Here is a 17,119-nt window from a genome sequence, read left to right on the forward strand (position 1 = left end):
ATATGACACCAAGTAAATTTTATCCAAACAAATGTTCGACAGACAGAATACTTCAACTATATAATCACTGATATCACAATTTTCCACCGTGGCCTGTTCCAAGAAAGCCTTACACTACCACTAAGTTGACCTGTAAGCTTTAAAAATAGCTTGCAAGACAAATTCCAAAAATCGATATGTTATGGCTTTAGAAGCTTACCACTCGATAGGAACTCAAATTGACAATACCATTTGCACCGTCAAAATCTGGAGGTGTAACCTGTTGGATGTATTTGACAGGCACCGAGATTGACCTACCTTCAAAACTCAATGCCCTCTATTGCTTCAAGAAATCATTCGCAAAAATCAAAAGAAATCAGCGCGCAAAACCTACAACGAAAAAAAAAAAACAAAACAAAAATCTCTACTAGACATCACACAAGTCCATGGCATTCATCCATTGGACGAGTAAATTCCCAAAAACTCACACTGACTATGGTTTGCAACCTGCCACCATGGGACAATGTTTTATGCGAGAAATGTCCCACCTGTTCTTTGATGAAACAAAATCTCTCTCTTAAGGAGGCCTACAAACCTGACTCAGTTATACCAGCTCTGTCTGGAGGAATGGGCCAGAATTCACACAACTTATTGTGGGAAGCTTGTGGAAGGCTACCCAAAACGTTTGACCCAAGTTAAACAATTTAAAGGCAATGCTACCAAATACTAATTGAGTGTATGTAAACTTCTGACCCACTGGGAATGTGACGAAATAAATAAAAGCTGAAATAAATAATTCTCTCTACTGTTATTCTGACATTTCACATTCTTAAAATAAAGTGGTGATCCTAACTGACCTAAGACGGGGAACTTTTAGGATTAAATGTCAGGAATTGTGAAAAACTGAGTTTAAATGTATTTGGCTAAGGTGTATGTAAACTTCCGACTTCAACTGTATGTAGCCTCCATCTCCTGACTATCTTCATTGACATTTTCATTCATCATTATTTTCAGTATAATATTGTATCTTTGCATTATTTTGGCTACATATTTCAATTTTCTCAATGATAAAGGAGATTTACTCACTTTTCTGCTGAGTAAAAAACTAGGCTATACAGCTTCGTTGCGATACAGTGCTGGGCTGTTATGATAATGTATATACCTCTGCATGTTTAAAGGATTTGCGACATATAGTGCAAAGGCCAAGCTTTGTAAAGCCATTTAAAGCCTTTAACATAAAGTGTGTAATGTAATGACAGCATGATCAGAGATAGCATGAAAGTTTTCTTTGGCAACAACAGCAGAAAACTAACATGTAAACCGGTGCTCTCCCATCTCCAGAGCGTTTTACCAGCAGTGCCAAAACGTCCCGAGAAGCACCGGTCCTGTCACAGCTTGTCTTCACTCCTCACGTCAACCCGACCATGAAGGACGGATGACACTTCGGAGACCCGGACCCCTCACCTGGATGAACTGACCTAAGGCGATAAATGTTCACTCCAATTTTGTTTTGCGAGTTTCTTTGGAACATGCGAGTGCCAGCGGGATGAAGGAAGCAGCGTGGAGTTTTCTCCTGCTGTGCGCGTGCACGCAAACCGTGTCCGTGGCCGGGGTCCAAGGCTCGACAGTTGCCCCAACGGACACAACAGCATCCACCTCTGCTCCTGTTACCCCCACTGACGACCAAAGCACAGGACTGGTGGTGAGGGGAAATGCGGAGGCGTATAATACCCTAGGGCTATTTTATTATTCATTCAGCATGGATTATTTATTTCAGCAAGTTGCTATCATTTATGATGGCCTTTGAAGTGAAAATAGTCACACAAAAAAAGAGTGAAATAGTGAATAGAAAAAAATGTGAATACAAATTCACTACCAAAGTGATAAATCATATGCCCTTATCGGATTTTGTATCATACACTTTTTTCACTTGACATCGTTGCCTGCAAGGCCAGAGTGTTGAGCAAGCCTATATGTTTTATTGTGAAACTGGGCCATCATGGACATGGAGCTGTACCTTCACAGAATTAGTCTAGATACTGTACATACACACTTTGAAGAGCAGTCAAACTCTGATTTTCACTTATCTAATCTTCACTTAGCTTAGTGATCTCTTTACCCTCTCAAAACGTCCACTTCTGCTACTCAACATATGTCTCTAAGCAGCACAAATAACGTTTTAGGACTGACCTACTATAATGCCTCTCAATGCAATGCCTCTGTTTCCTGTCCCAGGATTGGCTGACCAGGTATGGCTACCTCCCGCCCTCAGACCCCTCTACTGGACAGCTACAGGCCTGGACAGCTGTCACTCATGCTGTTAGAGCCATGCAGAGGTTCGCAGGCCTCGAGGATACAGGAGTTGCAGGTGAGAAAATAGAAATAGGGTTGGGAAAATTAGGTTGATTATATCCATCCTCTCTGTGTTGCTCTCTCTCACTCCTCCGTCTCTGTCTCTTTTTATCTCCCGATCTCGCTTTCTCTCTCTCTCTCTCGCTCTCTCTTTCTCTCTCCTTCACTCCTGTGTTACTGACCTATTGTTGACCTCCTCTCTCTCTGTCCTCTCTCAGATGAGGAGACACTGGCTCTGATGCGAGCCCCACGATGTTCACTGCCAGATGAAGGGGAGGAGCCAAAACCACTGGCCAATCAGCTCCAGGAGGGGCAGAGCCTGAGGAGAAAGAGGGCTGTGACCACATGGACACGAAGGAACATCAACTGGAGGTTCATTAGACTACTGCTCACTATTCCTCCTTCATCTCTGTATCTCACTAATCAACCCATTGTCACTTTCACTCTCAATACCTCTCTAATTCTCCCTAGGTTGCGTTCATACCCCACCTCCTCCTCCCTCTCCCGTGAGACGATTCGTTCCCTGGTGTTTTACGCCCTGAGGGTGTGGGCAGACCCAACCCCACTGGAGTTCCACGAGGTCAGTCTCTTTCCCTGGATGTGTTAGTTGAATACAAAGATTACCCCCTCTTTCTCTCGCTCTCTCTCTCTCTCTCTCTGACCTCACTTCCTGTTAATCCAATACCAGGTGGGAGGCTCAGAAGGGGCAGACATGCAGGTGGACTTCCTCCATGGTTTCCATGGTGATGGATACCCCTTCGATGGGGCAGGGGGAGCTGTTGGCCACGCCTTTTTCCCCTCTGACCCTGCTAGAGCGGGCGGAGTACACCTGGATGCTGAGGAGGAGTGGGCGTTCCGCCAGCCAGGTGAGTGACAACAAAAAGACCCAGAGACAGCAGAGAGAGGTACTGGGGGATTCAAAGGGCCCGATTCCAAATCAAACAGTAGATCTGAAAGTTAAGGGTAGGTATTCGTATTGCACTGATAGCCCTCTGGTAAGGTAGGTGGAATTTAAGTTTGAGTCTCCACTGAGGTTCACAATAGAAATGGGTTTGGATGTACGTTTTCAATTTGGAGAATGTTATGGACGCAGTCAACACACTACTAACAATCGCCCTAACCTGAACCAACCCCCCTTCCCCACCTCACCCCAGCCTCTGAGGGTACTGACCTGTTCACGGTCCTGGTGCATGAGTTTGGCCATGCCCTGGGTTTGTCCCACTCATCTGCCAGGCGCTCTGTGATGAGACCCTACTACCAGAGCCCCGTAGGAGATCCTCTACACTACCGCCTGGGCCCCCACGATCTGGAGCACATCACCAGGCTCTACGGTCAGTCTCTGTGTGTGTGTGTCTGTGTATGTGTATATGTGTGTGTGTGTGTGTGTGTGTGTGTGTGTGTGTGTGTGTGTGTGGTTTGGTTCTGAAACGACGGTGTTGTGTGTTGCAGCGATTAATAGAAATCATCTCATGGTCACAGACGTTCCCCGGATTGGCTCCTAACCTCAAAGCTGCGCATTCGCCGACAGGCACGACACCGACACAGACAACAGGTACTGGCATCACTTAGACACAAGGACACAGAAGGGGAAACAAAAGAGATAAGGGTTACCACTCAACAAATAATTTACTCTGTCGGCCTTCCCTCCTTCCTCCTCCTCCTCCCTCCCTCCCTCCCTCCTCCCTCCCTCCCTCCCTCCCTCCCTCCCTCCCTCCCCTCCCTCCCTCCCTCCCTCCATTTCACTCCTGCCCTCTCTTTGCTGCTCGCTCTCTCTTTCAGACATTCTGTAGACGCTTTAACACTAGCTTTTGATGCAGTGGCCAACAATTTAGGGGAGAGACGTTCTTCTTTTAAAGGTGAGGTGTGGTGTAGGTCCAGGCTGCCTGTTTGTTGGGTTCTGCTGTGACTATTGTCCCCAGCGTTCCCTTCATTATTTACTGGCATCATCCGCCCCCGGTGGATATAAACCACAATTTACAGGTCCTGTGTACTGAACTCATCTCTGGTCTCACCTCTTGTCATTCTTTCCTCACCCATCGTCCTTTCTCTTCCGTTCTACCTTTCCTACCGTGCCTTCCTCCTTTCTGTTCCTCACCTCGCTCCCGCACTCCTTCACCGGCTACATTCTTGTCCTTCCCTTTCTCATCTGTCACCTCCTGACCAACCTCCCTCTCTGGCAGGGCTGAGTATGTGGCGGGTCAGTACTGGGGGGCTGGTGTCGGGCCGGGGGGCCTTGGTGAGGAGGCTGTGGGGGGGTCTGCCCCCTAACCTGCCCCCTCTGCAGGCTGTGTTGGAGAGACACTCGGACCACGCCATAATCTTCATCACTGGTAGGTAACCTCTGACCCCAGCCACCCCACACACTAGACCTCCACACAGATAGCTCTGGGTAGAAGTTGCCCTAAGCCACAGATCTAGGATCAGTATTCCATCCCTGACTCCTAACCTTAACCATGTAGAAGGGAAATGATAAACTGACTAACTTAGATTAGTCTGATTATTCTACTCCACATAGCATCACAATGCATCAGTGACACATTATGAACAGAGGAGAATAAGTGCTACTCAACTGACTAAACTGTTCAAGTTTATCGATTGCTTGAGCACATTTGTCAAAATGACAGTCAAAACATCAAATACATTGCACAAAATCAACTACCTCCATCAAAACATACAGCCTGTTATGTCATGAAAAGGTATTCATTGAAAAGTTTACACCTGCATTGCTTGATGTTTGGGGTTTTAGGCCAGGTTTCTGTACAGCACTTTGTGACATCAGCTGATGTAAGAAGGGCTTTATAAATACATTTGATTGATTATTTCAATCAATCGTTACACAATGGCCCAATAAATACTGACTACAACACATCCTAAGATGTTTCTTTACCCTTACTTTACATGGAAAGTGACTGAAAACACATTCTCATTTACAGCAATGATTTGGGGAATAGTTACAGGAGAGAGGAGGATGAATGAGCCAATTGTAAACTGGGGATGATTAAGTGACCATGATTTTGAGGGCCAGATTGGGAATTTAGCTTGGACACCAGGATTAACACCCCTACTCTTATGATAAGTGCCATGGGATCTTTAGTGACCACAGAGAGCCAGGACACCCGTTTAACGTCCCATCCGAAAGATAGCACCCTACACAGGGCAATGTCCGCAATCAATGCCCTGGGGGATTGGAATATTTTTTTAATCCAGAGGAAACAGTACCTCCTACTGGCCCTCCAACACCACTTCCAGCAGCGTCTGATATCCCATCCAGGGACTGACCAGGACCAACCCTGCTTAGCTTCAGATGCAAGCCAGCAGTGGGTCACAGGGTGGTATGCTGCTGGCCAATGGCTAACCCTCTTTTGTAGGTCTGTAACATTGGTTGATACTATAATTATAGTATGCACCATAAAAGGTAAGTAAACATATTATCACAGCATGGGCTGTATTATTTTTTCCTAAAAAGGATTTTACCAAAGATGACCAATTGTAAAGTAGATGCTGGGAGTCAGGAAACAAGTGCAGTTAGTGAATTTAATTACGAAGAACATGGAACGATACAAAACAAAGGAAGCGTTAAACATGGAAACATAAACAATACTGCCTGAGGGGTGAATACGATGGAGTGCTTGATAAAGGTTGAGTAATCAGGGAAGTGATGAAGTCCAGGTGTGTCTGATGATAAAGCACAGAAATGTGTAATGATGGGTTGCCAGGACGGGTGGTTAGTAGACCGGCGACGTCGAGTGTTGGAGAGGGGGAGTAGACGTGACACCAAAGCAGAAACAATGTCACTCAAGAGCATGAATATCCAGAAACAAACAGCTTTATTTGACCTTTTTCCATTTTAACTGAGAGCTGAACTATCTTCCTTTATGGGCCCCTTTACCGCTCCTTTGTCCTTGCCCTCAGCCTCTTACTTGGTCCATGCTTGCATTCAGCTACTCAGAGGTAACCTCTTTAATACATGAATAAGGACTGATTGCAGATTGAACAATTGTTCAAAGAAGGTTTGCACCCGTGCAGAAGAGGTGCACATTCATGGGAGTAATTTGTATCAGCTGTGAACAAATGTTTACATTTTGTTTGTCATTATTTACTCAACTGAGTTTTGCGTTTTTTGTAGAGAGTTGTGTTTACTGTTTTGCAAAAATGTGCTTAGCTTTTGCAATGTGAAAGCAATGAGAAATTATTTACTGAAGAATACTGTTGTGCTCATTAGGATATGATGGAGATCAAATCAAATGTTTATTTTTTCTTTCACCTTTATTTAACCAGGTAGGCTAGTTGAGAACAAGTTCTCATTTACATCTGCGACCTGGCCAAGAAAAAGCAAAGCAGTGCGTCACAAACAACAACACAGAGTTACACATGGAATTAACAAACATACAGTCAATAATACAATGGAAAAAGTATATATACAGTGTGTGCAAATGAGGTAGGATAAGGGAGGTAAGGCAATAAATAGGCCATTGTGTCGAAATAATTACAATATAGCAATTATACACTGGAGTGATAGATGTGCAGAAGATGAATGTGCAAGTAGAGATACTGGGGTGCAAAGGAGCAAAATAAATCAAATAAATAACAGTATGGGAATGAGGTAGTTGGATGGGCTATTTACAAGAATGGGAAGAGAGTTGTGGGTCTGTCTACAAGGTGTACAGGTGGCGTGATCTGTGAGCTGCTCTGACAGCTGGTGCTTAAGTTAGTGAGGGAGAATGAGTCTCCAGCTTCAGTGATTTTGCAGTTCGTTTTCAGTCATTGGCAGCAGAAACTGGAAGGAAAGGCGGCCAAAGGAGGAATTGGCTTTGGGGGTGACCAGTGAAATATACCTGCTGGAGGCCGGTGCTACGGGTGGGGGCTGCTATCGGTGACCAGTGAGCTGAGATAAGGTGGGGCTTTACCTAGCAAAGTCTTGCAGATGACCTGGAGCCAGTGGGTTTGAGACGTTAACGAAATTGAACGAAGCCGCCAGAAGGCCAATCGAGAGCATACAGGTCACAGTGGTGGGTAGTAATTGGGGCTTGCTGTGACAAAACGGATGGCCACTGTGATAGACTGGCAATCCAATTTGCTGAGAGAGTGTTTTGGAGGCTATTTTTGTAAAATACATCACCGAAGTCAAGTCGAGGTACTGGATAGTCAGTTTTACGAGTGTAATGTTTGGCAGCATGAGTGAAGGATGTTTTGTGGCGAAAATAGGCAAGTGATTTCTAGAATTGATTTGGATGGGAGATGCTTAATGTGAGTCTGGAAGGAGAGTATAACAGTCAATTAACAGAACCTGAGTACAAGTGGGGAGAACAAGTTTTTGATACACTGCCGATTTTGCAGGTTTTCCTACTTACAACGCATGTAGAGGTCTGGTAATTTTGGATCATAGGTACACTTCAACTGTGGAGAACGGAATCTAAAACAAAAATCCTGAAAATCACATTGTATGATTTTTTAAGTAATTCATTTGCATTTTATTGCATGACATAAGTATTTGATCACCTACAACCAGTAAGATTCCGGCTCTCACAGACCTGTTAGTTTTTTCTTTAAGAAGCCCTCACTGTTCTCCACTCATTACCTGTATTAACTGCACTGTTTGGACTCGTTTACCTGTATAAAAGACACCTGTCCACACACTCAATCAAACAGACTCCAACCTCTCCACATGGCCAAGACCAGAGAGCTGTGTAAGGACATCAGGGATAAAATTGTAGACCTGCACAAGGCTGGGATGCTACAGACAATAGGCAGCAGCTTGTGAGAAAGGCAACAACTGTTGGCGCAATTATTAGAAAATAGAAGAAAATAGAAGAAGTTCAAGATGATGGTCAATCACCCTCGGTCTGGGGCTCCATGCAAGATCTCACCTCGTGGGCATCAATGATCATGAGGAAGAGTGAGGGATCAAGCCCAGAACTACACGGCCAGAACCTGGTCCAATGACTGAAGAGAGCTGGGACCAAACAGTCTCAAAAGAAAACCCATTAGTAACACACGTACGCCGTCAATGGATTAAATCCCTGCAGCGCACACAAGGTTCCCCCTGCTCAAGGCAGGCGCATGTCCGGCCCGTCTTGAAGTTTGCCCAATGGACCATCTGGGATGATCAGAGGAGGAATGGAGAAGGTCATGTGGTCTGATGATTGAAAAATAGAGCTTTTTGGTCTAAACTCCATCGGCCGTGTTTGGGAGGAAGAAGAAGGATGAGTACAACCCGCAAGAAACACCATCCAACCGTTAAGCATGGAGGTGGAAACACATTCTTTTGGGGATGCTTTTCTGGCAACAAGGTGGACAGGACGACTGCACCGTATTGAGGGGAGGATGAGATGGGGCCATGTATTGGCCGAGATCTTAGCCAACATACCCTCCTTCCCTCAGTAAGAGCATTGATGATGGTCGTGGCTGGGTCTTCCAGCATGGACAACGACCCGAAACCACACAGCACGGGGCAACTAAAGGAGTGGCTCCGTAAGAAGTATTCAAGGTCCTGGAGTGGGCCTAGCCAAGTCTCCAGACCTGAAACCCAATAGAAAATCTTTGTGAGGGAGCTGAAAGTCCGTATTTGGCCCAGCCGACAGCCCCGAAACCTGAAGGATAATCTGGAGTAAGGTTGTATGGAGGAGTGGGCCAAAAATCCCTGCTGCAGGTGTGCAAACCTGGTCACAGGAAACTACAGGAAACGTATGATATCTGTGAAATTGCAAAACAAAGGATTCTGTACAAAATTATTAAGTTCTGCTTTTCTGATGTATCAAATACTTATGTCATGCAATAAATGCTGAATATTAATTACTTAAAAATCATACATGTGATTTTCGGATTTTTGTTTTAGATTCCGTTCTCACAGTTGAAGTGTAACCTGATGATAAAAAATTACAGACCTCTACATGCTTTGTAAGTAGGAAAATCGGCAAAATCGGCCAGTGCTAATTCAAATACTTGTTCTCCCCACTGTATTTGTAATTGTCCACATATCTAAGTCAGAACCGTCCAGAGTATGATGCCTGGCCAGGGCGGGCAGCGTGCGGGCAGCAATCGGTTGATATGAAAGCAGCATGCCAGTTAGTTTTTACTGTGCAATGTAAGAGTCAGTTGGAGGGCACTGAAGAGAGTTTTATGGCATTGAAGGCTCGTCCTGGAGGTTAGTTAAACAGTGGCCAAAAGAAAGGGCCAGAAGTATACAGGAATGTTCTGCGTAGAGGTGGATCAGAGAATCACCAGCAGCAGAGAGCAACATCATTGATGTATACAGAGAAAAAGAGTCCGGCCGGAGAATTGAACCCTGTGGCACCCCCACAGAGACTGCCAGAGGGTCCGGACAACAGGCCCTCCGATTTGACACACTGAACTCTATCTGATAAGTAGTTGGCGTGAACGCAGGCGAGGCAGTCATTTGAGAGAAACCAAGGCTGTTTGAGTCTGCGCCGAATACAACAGGTGTAGACCTTAGTTTACATGCGCCGGAATACAACAGGTTTAGACTTACAGTGAAATGCTTCCCTTAACGAGCCCCTAACCAACAATCGTCAGTTTAAAAAATATAACAGTGGAGGAGAACAAAAACGTACATTAATGATCTACACTGATCCGAATCATTATGCGAGGTTCTATCCTAACTCTACACAAGACAGCATCGCATTAGGGTCTGTCATTTTTATCATAGGTACACTTCAAAACATATGAGAAGAACGTAATCTAAAACAAAAATCACCGAAAAAATCACATTGTAGGATTTTTAAGTAAATTAATTAGCATTTTATTGCATGACAATAAGTATTTGATACATCAGAAAAGCGAAACTTAATTATTTGGTACAGAAACCTTTCGTTTGCATGACAGAGAGTCATACGTTTCATGTAGTTCTTGAACTAGGTTTTGCAACACACTGCAGCAGGGATTTTGGCCCACTCCTCCTACAGAGATCTTCTCCAGATCCTTCAGGTTTCGGGGCTTGTCGCTGGGCAATACGGATTTCAGCTCCTCCAAAGATTTTCTATTGGGTTCAGGTCTGGAGACGGCTAGGCCACCTCCAGGACCTTGAGATTCTTCTTACGGAGCACTCCTTAAGTTGCAATGGATTGTGTGCCTTCGTGTCGTTGTCATGCTGGAAGACCCAGCCACGACCCATCTTCAATGCATCTTACCTGAAGGGAAGGAGGTTGTTGGCAAAGATCTCGAGATACAATGGCCCCATCCATCCTCCCTCAATACGGTGCAGTCGTCCTGTCCCCTTTGCAGAAAACAGGAGGGGGAGAGAAGGACGGAAGAAGGGAATGGAGGGAGGAGGAGGCGAGGAGGCCGCGTATTTTCCTATTCATTGGTGCTATTCAAAAGTCGTCAGTTTGCTCCAAGAGGGTTATTTGACACTAGTAATAAGAAGAGGGATTCCTGTCATGGTCCAATGGTAAGCCATCCCACAGAATGTGTCTTCCACTCCAATGCTTCAACGGTTGGGATGGTGTTCCTTGGGGTTGTACTCATACTTTCTCTCCTCAAACACGGCGAGTGGAGTTTAGACCAAACAGCTCTATTTTGTCTCATCAGACAATCATGACCTTCTCCATTCCTCCTCTGGATCATCCAGATGGTCATTGGTCAAACTTCGTACGGGCCTGAATGCGCTGGCTTAAGAGGGGACCCTTGCGTGCGCTGCAGGATTTTAATCCCATGACGGCGTAGTGTGTTTACTAATGGTTTTCTTTGAGACTGTGGTCCCAGCTCTCCTTTCAGGTCATGACCAGGTCCCTGCCGTGTAGTTCTGGGTCTGAATCCTCACCTTCCTCAGATAATTGATGCCCCACGAGGTGAAATCCTTGCAATGGAGCCCCAGACCGAGGGTGATTGACCGTGCATCTTGAACTTTCTTCCATTTTTCTAATAATTGCGCCACAGTTGTTTCCTTCTGCACCCAAGCTGCTTGGCCTATTGGTCCTGTAGCCCATCCCAGCCTTGTGCAGGTCTACAAATTTTAATCCTGATGTCCTACACAGCTCTCCTGGTCTTGGCATTGTGGAGAGGTTGGAATTCTGTTTGATTGAGTGTTGGTGGACAGGTGTATTTATACAGGTAACGAGTCAAACAGGTGCAGTTATCAGGTAATGAGTGGAGAACAGGAGGCTTCTTAAAGAAAAACCTAACAGGTCTGTGAGAGCCGGAATTCTTACTGGTTGGTAGGTGATCAAATACTTATGTCATGCAATAAAATGCAAATTAATTATTTAAAAATCATACAATGTGATTTTCTGGATTTTTGTTTTAGATTCCGTCTCTCACAGTTGAAGTGTACCTATGATAAAAATGACAGACCTCTACATGCTTTGTAAGTAGGAAAACCTGCAAAATCGGCAGTGTATCAAATACTTGTTCTCCCCACTGTATAAAAATAAAATATGAGTAAGAATAAGAAATAAAAGTAACAAAAGAGAGCAGCAGTAAAATAACTAGCGAGACTATACACATGGCGGTAGAGTCAATGTGTGGGGGCACCGGGTAGTTGAGGTAATATGTACATGTAGGTAGAGTTATTAAAGTGACTATGCATAGATGATAACAACAGAGAGTAGCAGCGGTGTAAAAGAGGGTAGGGAGGGGGGTCAATGCAAATAGTCTGGGTAGCCATTTGATTAGATGTTCTGGAGTCTTATGGCTTGGGGGTGGAAGCTGTTTAGAAGCCTCTTGGATCTAAACGTGGCACTCCGGTACCGCTTGCCGTGCGGTAGCAGAGAGAACAGTCTATGACTAGGGTGGCTGGAGTCTTTGACATTTTTTCGGGCCTTCCTCTGACACCGCCTGGTGTGGAGGTCCTGGATGGTCAGGTCTCTGACCTTTTCCCTATAGGCTGTCTCGTTGTTGTCGGTGATCAGGCCTACCACTGTTGTGTCATCTGCAAACTTAATGATCGTGTTGGAGTCATGCCTGGCCGTGCAGTCATGAGTGAACAGGGAGTACAGGAGGGGACTGAGCACAACACCTCTGAGGGGCCCCTGTGTTGAGGATCAGCGTGGCGGATGTGTTGTCATTAAAAGTGTCTTAGCAATCTAGAAAAAACGAACATGATTCTAGTTTCTCTCTCCGCCCATATTTATATACCCTTATGAATTGTAAACCAAACCTGAACCTTGAGAAGACTCTTTATTGCCTCTTTCTGTTTTGTGTTTTAGAATCCCAGTTTTGGCTGTTCAATGACCTCTCTCTCCAGGAGGGCTACCCCCGCCCGCTCTCAGCGCTGAGGAAAGGGGGAGAGACAGAGGGAACGGGAGGAGAGGAAGGAGAGGAGGAGCAGGGCCTGATGTGGGACCCAGAGGAAGGACCAATGTGGGGGGACATTGGAAAAGGGGAAGCAAGAGGAGAGGAAGAAGAGAGTGAGACCTGGACCAAGCTCATCAGAGGAGGAGTGAACGGGATTACGACAGAGAGAGACGGTGAGAGTGAGAGTGAGTGTGAGAGAGAGATGAACGAGGAAAACAGAGACTGTGAGATTCTATGAAACTGACTGTGAAAGATTATATGTGAGACACCTCACATAATGTACAATACTGTACATGTGTGAATGTATGTCAAAATAAATAATTAAGCCCCATGCTATATCACTTCCAGACATGGGTTCAAATACATGTGTATTTGAGTATTTTTTTTCTGTATATTTTAGTATTTTCAAATGCACAGCCCAAACAAGTACTTTTATTTTAATATTTTAATGGTTATTTGTAAAAACCAAATAGTATACAAAAATGTATTTCAAAGTATTTCAAAATACTTATTTCAAATACCATTTTGAAATACCTGGTTTAAATGTATAGGAGTGTATTTGAGTCAGTGTATTAATAAAGGTTATCAGAATACTTGTTTTGAAATGTATTGAAAAGTAATTGAAATACCAGGTCTGATCCCTTCCTCAGGCTCCATCTACCTCTTCAAAGGAGATTCATATTGGAAGTTCCCCTACCCAGCCTCTGTCCCAGCGGTAGGATACCCTCGATCCCTGGCCACCGATTGGTTGGACTGCCCTCACCCCTCCGCACCTGTCCTAGACGACTTCTCTCGCTCTCTGTCTCCCCCTACTGGACGGCAGGAGCTCCGTGAGAGGGGGAAGGAGGAGAGGGGGAGAGAAGAGAGGGGTGGCCAGAGCGGCCATGGCCTAGACAGAGACACAGACACAGACAGAGAGGGACTGCAGCACTGGCCCTGCACTTGCCTGAATGGAGCAAAAGTTAGCAGCATGAGCATGACTTCGTTCATATGTGCCCTGCTGTTGACTCTCCTCTCCCTGATAACTGTGTGGTGTTAGGCTACGTTCCAATACACTCGACGGCGTCCTCCGCTCACCCCCTTCTATCCCATGGCTACGTCCCAATACTCAACAATGGCCTCCCCCTTTCTCACCCCACCCCCCCCATTCCCTCCAGGTTGTGGCTGCTGTTGTCAATGGTGCTAGGCCCTTTCTCACCTTCCACTATGACAAAGTTTACCATGCACCCTTACAATCCATTCCACATACCTACCCTTAGGTCTGTGATACAGGGGATGGGTTAGGAGAAGGTGGGAATTTGGGACACAACCAAGAAGTCCCTACACCCCAAAGGAGGAATGTTTGTCCTGGACATTTCAGATTAATTATGAACAGTTATCTGCTGTTGGTGTACCTCTTTGTCTGTCTGTGAAATGTATCCATTTAGCACCTTGTTGTACAGCCTACACTTGATGATTTCAGAACGTTTTATCTGACCAAATAAAATAAAACAACTCTATTGCCTTCAGTTTTCATTGTTAAACCATAAACGCAGATGACTAATTTATATTTTGATACTAATAGCAATACACATCACCATTAGGTTCATAGTCACCGTCAAAATGTGCCTCTTGGGGTGCTGCCCTATAGGTCCTTGACCAAACCAAACAAACTATAAATAATGAATAGTTGTAGAGGTCCAATGGTTTAATCTAGCTGTCACTGGGGTAGTTTTGGAATTTCCCTGCACCCTAGCGTTCAGCCACATGCCGATTTGGGTAACTTCAGTATTACGTAACTTGGGGAGAAACATTATATTAAAACACTCCACATCTTACCTCTGTATAAATTGGTGTTTCAGCTTATTGACAACCAAGGCTTCATTCTTGCTAAGAACTTACTTCTCTGAAGGCTCAGTTTACCTTGATCTACATGATGTGTGTCCTCTACTTGGCCTCTCTCCTTGCTCTGTTGTCAGTGGGAACAGCAGTACCGGCACCAAAGGATTGTGGACATCTGGTGAAACTGCTCGCGTCGGAAGACCAACATACTGTGAGTACATCGCCTATCTATAGAGTGGACCTCAATAGAGGCCCACAGTGGTATTGGGGTATGTTAGAAATAGTGATGATTTCCAATATGTGAACTGTATTGTATTGACTCTAATGGAATTTAAAAGACATTTGACTCCAACTTATAGGCAGAATACAGCCTCTGCCCTCAGGCACTGTGCTTCACAGACAAATAGTGCTATAAAACGGAAATGTGTGAAATGAAATGACAGACCAATACATTTTCCCACAGATCTTTGGGAAGTGGATCTTCATCGAGGGTTTCTCGGACCATGAGATGTTCAACGCAGTACTGAGAAAGACCAACAGCTCATGGATTGAAATCCTTCCCACTTCACACACCGAGACGGTCCTTTTGAACCAGGGAAACTTGATGTAAGTGATAGTAACTCTCTACAGCCTTGTCTCTAACCACTTGTCATGTGTCATTTGCTATGCTATGTGAATAGACATTCTACAGCTCTAAGAATCTTTCTAGTGATTATCTCATTTCTTCTGCCAGTGATGGAAAATGTCTTGACTCCTCTGCCAACATGACCTTTTCCAAAAACATTTGGCAAATCTCACGTAAGTCAAACATTATTGACTGGCAGGCCATCCATGATCTGATAGAAAATATGCTGTTAAATTACTGTGAGTTACTGTGTTTTTTTTCTTACATAGAGAATAATGTAACTTCCACTGGACACTTCCTACTATCCTGCCCTGACTGTCTCGTCATGGACTTCAATACCACCATGGGCGAAGTGCATATCCGATCTCACTATATCTTTGGTAAGTGTGTGTGTGTGTGTGTGTGTGTGTGTGTGTGTGTGTGTGTGTGTGTTTTTGAGATCCCTCCAATGGCCAGAACCAACATTTACCCAACAAATATGTGGAAACCTTGGTCAATCAAGTCAAAGACTCAACCAGTTTCTTTCTTCTTTTATTTCCAGGGAAGACCAGGACACTGCTGGAGGCAGAGTTGAAACAGTTCCGGGAGCAAGCAGAATGCCTCCAGTATCCTCAGCCTGCACAGTATTCCTATGATGGAGTTACAGGTCATTATTAACCCTAACCTATTCATCAAAAGAACACCAGGCAACATTTAGTATTATGGTGGTAGGGTTGAAGAAAAATATATAACAAATATATACTGTATATTTAAAATAATATATATATTTACCAAAAAATATATATAGGGGATTGGAAATTATGCAGACAATTACATTGATAGAAGCCACATTCTACCTGCAATATTAAAGCTTAAAAAAAGGTTATTATTCATTTACGTTGTCATTCATCAGTTTAGAATAGATCCCTGTTGGCCGAGTCCTGTGTTCATTTAAACCTTGTCCAAGTGCTCATTAACGTCTCCTCTCTTCTCTCTGCAGAGTTTTGCACTGAGAAAAAGGAGAGCTCACACATTGTTGAGTCACAAGATGAAAAGGATGGTTCACAGTGATATGGCTTCTGGGGATGGAATGGTTGCGTTAATAAAGTGGTGCACTCTCATACTGACTGCTTGTTTTGAAACGCATCCTCATCCATAAACACAGTGAGCACGCATGCAAACAGGCAGACACACACTCCCTGTTCTACCTCCTTAAATATGTCATATATCATCAGGGACCGGGGTAAACAACACCGGACTCATCACACTTTCCTGAGGAGTACCATTGTCAACTTCAAACCACGTTGACAATTCTGACCCCACCCTCACCCATATGACTCGATCGAACAGGAAGTCCATGATCCAGTTATACAGACGTCCCCCAATGCCCAATGAACGCCAGGGTTGGTAATTTACCTGTCTTATATCAGCTCATCTGTGCTGAGGTGGTATGGGTGGAAGTATTCAAGGTGTGTCCTTAAAAACCAATGTGCCAATTTCAATCAGCGCTACTGGTGATATTAAAGACTCACCTAAAGCTGGTCTCAGTGGTAACGCAATTGGTTATGGCATCGACTTTGCCAGCAGAAGCGCACAGTATCCTGATCAGTAGCCTATAACCAATACTTGATTAAAATATCACACGCAGCAACAACAAAAAAAGCCAACAGACATTGTTTTTTTCTTTATATTGGACATTATTTTTGTCCATGCAGCTTGTGTGGACTCTTTGGGCCTACATGTTTGTTATAACTAGGCCTATTGTAGGGTTACTGTATACTATTCAATACATGAATAAGACAAACACCCATGCGCAGCTCCAAGGCATTCTTAACTCAAATACTTCTGCTAAGTATCAGAACTCAGGATAAGACCCAGATGCAGACAGCTAGAGTCACAGATGTTTATTGACTCGGGGGGCAGGCAAAAGACAGGTCAACGGTAGGCAGAGGTCCGTAATCCGGGGAAGAGTCCGTAAGGCACAGAACGGCAGGCAGGCTCAGGGGCAGGCAGAGGTTCGTAATCGGGTCAGAGTCAGGCAGGTACAGAATGGCAGGCAGGCTCGGGATAAGGGCAGGCAGAATGGTCAGAACCGGGGAAACTAGGAAACAG

The 17,119-nt window shown here is 44.7% G+C and overlaps 2 protein-coding genes across 2 annotated transcripts in view; both read left to right on the plus strand.

Annotated features, from left to right (window-relative positions):
• Positions 1–14,081, plus strand: part of LOC111965494 (matrix metalloproteinase-17-like) — a 15,400-nt gene extending 1,319 nt beyond the window's left edge. Inside the window, exons 2-10 of the mRNA XM_070444198.1 lie at positions 1,321–1,681; positions 2,215–2,347; positions 2,550–2,703; positions 2,803–2,911; positions 3,020–3,197; positions 3,486–3,714; positions 4,519–4,661; positions 12,495–12,755; positions 13,233–14,081. Coding sequence (XP_070300299.1) covers positions 1,526–1,681; positions 2,215–2,347; positions 2,550–2,703; positions 2,803–2,911; positions 3,020–3,197; positions 3,486–3,714; positions 4,519–4,661; positions 12,495–12,755; positions 13,233–13,621 — 1,752 coding nt within the window. The 5' untranslated portion in view covers positions 1,321–1,525 and the 3' untranslated portion in view covers positions 13,622–14,081. The remainder of the gene's footprint in view (positions 1–1,320; positions 1,682–2,214; positions 2,348–2,549; positions 2,704–2,802; positions 2,912–3,019; positions 3,198–3,485; positions 3,715–4,518; positions 4,662–12,494; positions 12,756–13,232) is intronic.
• A 182-nt stretch (positions 14,082–14,263) lies between these two features.
• On the plus strand, positions 14,264–16,128 carry LOC111965710 (saxitoxin and tetrodotoxin-binding protein 2). Its single transcript, XM_023989946.2, has 6 exons — positions 14,264–14,614; positions 14,867–15,009; positions 15,137–15,201; positions 15,298–15,408; positions 15,570–15,674; positions 16,008–16,128. Exons 1-6 carry the CDS (start codon positions 14,495–14,497, stop codon positions 16,076–16,078), a joined length of 615 nt encoding a protein of 204 aa, XP_023845714.1. The 5' UTR covers positions 14,264–14,494; the 3' UTR covers positions 16,079–16,128.
• The last annotated feature ends 991 nt before the right edge of the window (positions 16,129–17,119 follow it).

This window comes from Salvelinus sp. IW2-2015, linkage group LG6.2 (genome assembly GCF_002910315.2).
Source record: "Salvelinus sp. IW2-2015 linkage group LG6.2, ASM291031v2, whole genome shotgun sequence".
NCBI lineage: Eukaryota > Metazoa > Chordata > Actinopteri > Salmoniformes > Salmonidae > Salvelinus > Salvelinus sp. IW2-2015.